The sequence below is a fragment of the Poromitra crassiceps genome, assembly GCF_964638095.1.
Source record: "Poromitra crassiceps genome assembly, chromosome: 5".
Taxonomy (NCBI): domain Eukaryota; kingdom Metazoa; phylum Chordata; class Actinopteri; order Beryciformes; family Melamphaidae; genus Poromitra; species Poromitra crassiceps.
Window position 1 is genome coordinate 43,671,798 of NC_139642.1, and position 7,437 is coordinate 43,679,234.

Genomic DNA, 7,437 nt, shown 5'->3' on the forward strand with positions numbered 1-7,437 from the left:
TTTCTAGTCACACAATTTAATAGTCAGTGTTTCCCATACACTGATCTATTTGTAGCGGTACACCCCAAATAGATTTTGACCACCACAAATACTGTCACATATTAATTTCAACTATAGTTGACTGCAAATTCCTGCTTTAGGGCTTACAGTATATTATTATCTTGTCTGAATATTATTCCAGCCAAAAAGTTAGGAAGTTCCCTTTTGATTTAATTTTACTGTTATTTTCAAAGCAAATGTTACTTCAGTTGAGTCCTCCCCTGGAAGTGATTTTGGTATATGGATCACTGTATTATTTAAGCAAGCAGAATTCTACTATATACCTGTATGCAGAATATATATATAGGGAGACAATTATTTTTTCATCATTTTAAACCACAGAACAGTAAAGAGGATATTAATGTGATGTGTGTAGTTCTTCATTTTGATCTAGTCTCTTCATTTTGATCTCAAAGTGCACTAGATAGATCAATTTTTACTTTAAAATGTACAAAATGTTCTCCCGGCAGTCCACCCTATATTCTCTTTGGGGGCTGAGCCCACCCAACGCTCTGATCCGAAAACCGCCCCTGCTGCACAAAGGCCAAAATTCAAAGGTTTTGTTTCTTGTCACTACTGGCTTCATCACACATTTCTCTTGAGGAAGCCCATTATACTCTGCCTGAGTTCTTTGGTTTTCAGTCCGTATATGAGCGGGTCCAAAAAGGGGGGGAAAACTAGAATTGAAACACCAAGAACCCTTCTCAAGTAAGGGTAACTGTGAAAGCGGTGAGAAATCACTGAAAAGCCAGAGTTGACCTGTAGGATTAAGAAAACGACTAGATGTGTGCCACAGGTCTGAAGGGCCTTACGTCGCGCGTCAGACTGCTTCGTCATCACACAAGTACGCAAGATCTGGATGTATGTGTACACAATGACAGTCAGTGATCCACCCAGCATGAGGGTTGTAAGGAATAGCCCATAGTAGTTGTTCACACTAGTGTCTTCACACACCAGCTTCATTAATGACGGATTATTACAGTATACATCCACAATTTTTCTCCTGCAGACTTTGAACCGTGCAACCAGACCCAGCAGTAGCAGGACCAATGAGAAATCTATGAGCCATATGAGAGTAATAATTCTCATCAAGTTATTTTGAGTTATGATAGAGTTATATCTCAAAGGAAAACATATAGCAATATACCTGTCATACGCCATGGCAGTTAAGATGAGTAAGTTTCCAGATCCATAGAGGTGAATCAGCAGAGCCTGAACGTAACATGCAGAATAGGAAATGGATCTGCTCTGTGACAAAATGCTGAACAGGAGCTGAGGGAAAAAAGCTGTGGCGCCCAACATGTCGCTTATGGGCAAGTTGGAGAGCAGGATGAACATGGGTTTATGGAGCTTCCTGTTCATGACAATAGTTGTTAATACCAGCAAATTGCAAAAGAGGATAATTACATATGTAAGGGTGCCAAGAAGGAATGTTGGGTAAATACTTGCAGGGGATAAAGCTAATGATTCCATTGTCAGTAAAGGCTCACAAGTAAGAGAGGCATTTGTACACATTATTAGGCTATAATAATTATACTATGATGTTGTTGTTGTCGTTGTGGTGTTGTTGTTGTTTGTTGCTGGTTTCTCCTGTTGGAAAAAGAAAAAGAATAAAAGGGTGATATTTCTCATAAACTTTCCACAGTGAAGGAACAACCTTAAACTGAAACAATATCATCATGCTTACTAAACAAGCAGTCTTCATAGATTAATTGTAGGTTAATTTTCCTGTCATCTGTTATCTTACCTCTTGCACAGTACGGTATGTTAAGCCTCCACAACAGTGTAAAAAGACAACACTTTTATTGGTGTCGAAACACAAGGACAACCCATCAGATTGCCCAAGAGTACATGGGTGGTTGACGTATGCCCCTGAAAGTTTTTCTTTTTCTTTTTTCCCCTTCGAATATTACATAATGACAATTATAGAGTTGTGTAGTACTGACTCTTAGATTTCCAAAATATATATGTTGTATTTTGGATTTGTGGTTGGAATATGAATTAATTCACCAATTTGTTGTATTATTAGTCCATGAATTTGATGGTGTGACATGAAAGTTATTGAATATAAAATGAAAATGGGGTATACTTTTCTTAAGTAACTCCGTTTATCATAATTCTTTATCATTACTATCTTGAGATCCAGCATTTCCTTATGCAAATTCATTACATTTTATATAAATTTTCTTAATCATCATAAGACATAATTATGTCCTCAATTCTTAGATTAATTCTGACAAACCCTGTTATAAATCTAACAAAATGCTTGTGACTCTTGCTGACACTATTTTCCATTGTGTTCCATTGAGATTTGTATGATTTATTACAAAAAAGCCTTTTTACTGTCGATTGAGCAATTGTGATGTCATCAGTGATCTCCTGGCTGACGCCTTATAAGTGGTGGGAGTATAAGTAGGGAGAAGAGGACAAGTGGCGCATCATCTCCAGAGTCCCCACCCTAGGAAACGAGCGTACTTACTTCCTAGTCTTCTTAGTTAAAATAGGCTAAGTGGGTGGTGTCTGTCTGTGGGCTCTGTGTCATCAGTGATAACATCAGTGATGTCACTTGAACAATTGTGATGTCATCAGTGATGTCACTCACGCAATTGTGATGTCATCAGTGATGTCCTCGAGCAACTGTGATTGCACCCACTGTGATGTCACTTATGCAGTTGTGATGTCACTCGAGCAACTGTGATGAGCTGATGGTGCACAGTTGCACGATGTCGCCTAGGTATACGTGGGCGGTGTCTGTCTGTCTGTCACGATTTTGGGAGCCCCTGCCATGGCCGATTTCCATAACTGCAGCCATAGCGCATCATCTCCCGAGTCTCCACCCTAGTAATTCTTAAATTCTGAGTAACTCAACTTTAAACTTTATTCAACTTTAAACTTTGTGAAGAGTGCTGGGGACACAATATATTATGCCATATATACTTTTTCATGTTTGGCTGAGAATTGTGAAAAAGTCAGTGATACATTGAATGTTCTATGTACAATACAAAAGACATTTGTGACAAATTACATTTTTATTTATTGGTGTTTGACACTTGGGACAGAAAAAGGCCATGTCACGTTAACCACCCACATGCAGAATTTCTTGTTGAACTGAAATAGTGGGTGAAAAAAACTTTATTATGGCTTTTCAAAAAAGTTGCTGTTAACTTTTCAAAGACAGAAACATAAATGACAGGCAAAGGAGTTGATTTTAAAATGTTGTTGCTTGCTTTTAAGCACAAAGCTGTTTTGTCTGCTAACTTTGTCTTTGGGCCGTGTACATACTATAGGCTATCACTGGAAACGATGACTGACAGGGTCATTTCACTAGTCATGGGGCTTCAATTTCAAAAATGATTGCACATTTCTACAGGTGACCTAGTTTGAATAATCAGAATTTATTCAAATCGGCACGATTCTTTAAATAACAATAACCACTCCAATACTGGGGCATAATTGCAACAGCATGATACTCACATGAATGTGATTTCCATAAAGTGAGTCTTCTGATCATATTTAATCATAAACCTCTGTGTTACTTTACATATTTACAGTTCGTTTATCACACTAAACTACAATGTGATGTACATCCTCCTGACAAAGAAAACATGTATGCTGATATTTGATATAAGCCTGAAATAAAATAATTGTCAGTAAGAATAACAATTTTGGATTTTCAGCTTCACACAAAAGATCTCTTTTTGCATAATTAAAGTTGTGTACACTGCAAAAATATATTATGTTCCGTGGTAAACCAGAGGATGATAGAACATGTGATATAGCAAAACTTGAGAAGTGAAAGTAATTAAGATTTTGTTAATTTGTTTTGATTAGATGAATATGAATGACTATAATTGTCTCAGAAAATTGGACTCTGCAAATTTTGTTTGTGAAATGTATTGAAAACATCAGCATTCTTTGTATGTGTTATGCTTATTTGTGTTTGTTTCAGATGATCTTTATGCGTACAAATGCAGCATGATGTGAATATAGAGTTTATTGCATTGTACACTCCATGTGAGGCACTTCAGAGTACATACTTGAATAAAAATAAGTATCAACATCACTGCCAGTACTACAGAGTTCTCCTTTACAAAAAATAAAATAAAACACAGCCTATCTTATTCAGTGTGAAGAGGAATAGACTAGAATTATAGAGGCAGTTTAACTGAACACTTTAAATAAAATAAAATATTGCTGTACAGTGAGACTTGAATACCCCAGTCTGCCCAGGTTCACATAACAAATACAAACACAAACACAAACACAAATACAATACAATACAATACAATACAATACAATACAATACAATAGATCACAATGGGGGTGGGGGGTATTCTAAAGTTGTAAGAAGAGTAACCTACATAGCTCATTAACATGTTCTGACTGTACCTTGAAGTAACAGCCTTATATATTAAAACATATTAAAACACATACAAACACAATTACTCAATCAATACATTTTTCAATCAATCAATTTTATATTTATATAGCGCCAAATCCAGCAGGTATAAGACCAGTCAAGTCTTTAACGCTCTTAAAACTTGCCACAGTATATTCCCCAAGTTATGCAAAACATCATCAGACTCTTTTTTGTTGTTGTTTTCCATAGAGTCAAAATGTATAGAATGAAAAAATTATAGTAAATGTGCAACATAATTTCCAGCATTTCCACACAAAAATGAAGTTTCTTAATGGTTCCTTATTATGTCTCTCTCGCTCTCTCTCTCTCTCTCTCTCTCTCTCTCTCTCTCTCTCTCTCTCTCTCTCTCTCCCTGAAACTTTGACTCACCACATTTGAAATTCAATCAGTCTTTTTCATATCACCTTATGTAGAAGAGACAGTCTGGCTTGAGAGACTAACAGGAAGTGTACACAATCGGAAACAAATTATGTTTACACTTCCTGTGGCAGAGCTTATCCCTGCAGCCTGCTTCCAGTGAGTCACACTAGCTTTGACCACAGCCGATCTCTGGTTTGAGCAGGTAAAACAGCCGGCGTTATGAACAGGAAGTCGTAGCACAAACGGGTCAAGTGGGCGAGGCTACATAAGGTGAATAGAATGGACAGGTTTTCATCGGCTCTGGTAGTACTTTGAGTGATACATCAAGAGGAGTTGTTTTACAATGTACTAATGTGGTCCAAGACTGTATGTGTCCAAGCATCTGCAGAGGAAGTAAATTATCCATCAACAACCTATTTTAAAACTCTGGGTTAAATCACACTGTTTATTTGCATCAACTACTCAATTATCATGATTCACTTTTTTCTCCCAAGGTTTTCCTAGTAGGAATAAAAAAAAAACTCAGTATGCTACTGGTCTTCCATACCCCGAACTGGTGTTCACGGTGGTTGTGTCCAAAAGGTTACACTGTTACAGCAGCTGTGTATGATGGCAGTAATTTAGACACTTTATTTTCATAGACTTTTAGGAGAGTGCTTCGTATTTCACTCGTATTCAGCCCGTAAACAATTGGATTCAAAAGTGGAGGCACAAGAAATATTAGCATACCCATTATCTTTTGTAAGTCAGCCGAGACATTTTTAAACCTGTGTGACAAAATGGTGAACGTCCCCACAACCTCAAATATGATGAATATGACCAACTGGGCAACACATGTGTTCACAGCTTTCGTCTTTGCCTCAGACTTCCTTGTGACCATGCAAGTGATCAGAATCTTCACATAGGAAAATATCTGAACAGACACACTTACAAGTTGCATGACAGCTGTGTTAAACAACCCGATGATATTATTGATTGTGGTGTTGCCGCATGTGAGCTTCAGGAGAGAGGGGTTATCACAGAACACATTCATAATAGCAGATCTACACATGGGAAGCCTCGTCTGCAAAGAGAACAGTGATAAAATCAAGACAAAGTCAAGCCCCCAAACCAGAGAGATGATACAAACAACGACTCTGGGTGTCATAACTGAGTTGTAGCGTAAGGGCATACAGATGGCGACATAACGGTCAAAGGCCATCGCTGCAAGAATAAACAAAACTCCTCCACCATACATGTGGAGCAGAAAGCCTTGCAAAACACAGAGAGGATAGTAAACCGTATTTGTCCCTGTCACAATGTCTGAAAGCACCTTCGGGAGCATTGCAGTTATGCCGATCAGATCGTTGAGTGGAAGACTAAACAGGATGAAATACATTGGCTTGTGAAGGTTCCTCTGCAGAAGAATCAAACTCAACAACATCAGATTGCAAAATATGCAGATAAAATAGACAACAATACCAAGAAAAAATATAGGATACTTCCCTCCGGGCGGAATAATAAATGGGTCCAGGCTTAACTCAGAGCTGACACCAAGGGATTCGTTTTTCATATTTTCTTAGCTGTTTCTGAAAAACCTAGAAGAAAAAACATGGACTCAGCAAGTAAATGTCTGAAGCAGTTAAGAGTTAGACTACATCTCCTGGACAAAATATGAGATGTCACTTTGAAAGTGTTGCGACATAAAATGTTCTGAACTGCCCTGCCCATCTTGCTGTATTTAATATCACCAGAAGACTTGCTTACATCACTTGTTTCCTCCTCTGGGATGGTGGGGGGCTTTGTGAAGGTCAGATCAACATGATAGTTTTCATTTGAAATCCTTTTAATCCTTTTATACCTGCAGTATGACACATTTCATTCACATGTCAATTATATGTTTCAAAAGATGTTAAAGGTATAATGGAAGAAGTGATTTATTTATGTTGAAGCAGCCAAGCTACATGTATATTGTATCTACTGTATGTTGTTTTCCTTTCCTTTGGAGTTGTGGGTATGCTGTCAAGAGGCCAACGAGCTTTCAAACATATGCAGAGTTATCAAGGGGCTTATTCCTGTTATCAAACAGTTACTACATAATAGCCTACCTGGTAAGGTTTGAGCAACAAAAAATGCAATATTGATAACAAATAATCGTTCTTCAATGTATAAACGTAGTCCTTCACGCACCCCTCCAGTCAGTCAACATTCGCACGTCATCCAATTCTGTGCTATACACCAAGGAGATATGTCTGGAAAAACAGCGCAAGTTACGCCGGAAACACTATTCCCTCCCTAGCTTACCTGCAAGGATAACGTTTTAGCCGCATGAAATGGTTAACAAGTTAATGTTTTGGTCACTCAGTGGCGTTTTGAGGCTGACAGGCTTACAGGCAGGGCTTAGCTAACGTTAGCTAACATGGCGCAGTAATACTGTGATGCAGTCGCAGGTGATGCGGTCGCGGTATTTTACAAGGGCTTCGAACGCGCCTCAGCCAATCACAATCAAGGACCGGAACTATCGGGTTTATTGTTACTGTCAAAGGCCGACCTTTTCCTCCTTACAATGCATCTAACCTTGAATTACTTCAGCAGGATTACATTTTGAAACAAGGACAAATTCAAGAATGACAACTTCA

The 7,437-nt window shown here is 38.1% G+C and overlaps 2 protein-coding genes across 2 annotated transcripts; both read right to left on the reverse strand.

Moving 5' to 3' along the window:
- Positions 1-624: 624 nt before the first annotated feature.
- LOC310776498 (olfactory receptor 52B2-like) lies at positions 625-1,554 on the reverse strand (the record flags this gene model as incomplete). Its single annotated transcript, XM_083636683.1, has 1 exon — positions 625-1,554. One exon carries the CDS (start codon positions 1,552-1,554, stop codon positions 625-627), a length of 930 nt encoding a protein of 309 aa, XP_083492809.1.
- Positions 1,555-5,402: 3,848 nt separating this feature from the next.
- On the reverse strand, positions 5,403-6,371 carry LOC310776499 (olfactory receptor 52B2-like; the record flags this gene model as incomplete). The annotated part of the gene is made up of 1 exon (XM_083636684.1): positions 5,403-6,371. One exon carries the CDS (start codon positions 6,369-6,371, stop codon positions 5,403-5,405), a length of 969 nt encoding a protein of 322 aa, XP_083492810.1.
- Positions 6,372-7,437: the final 1,066 nt, after the last annotated feature.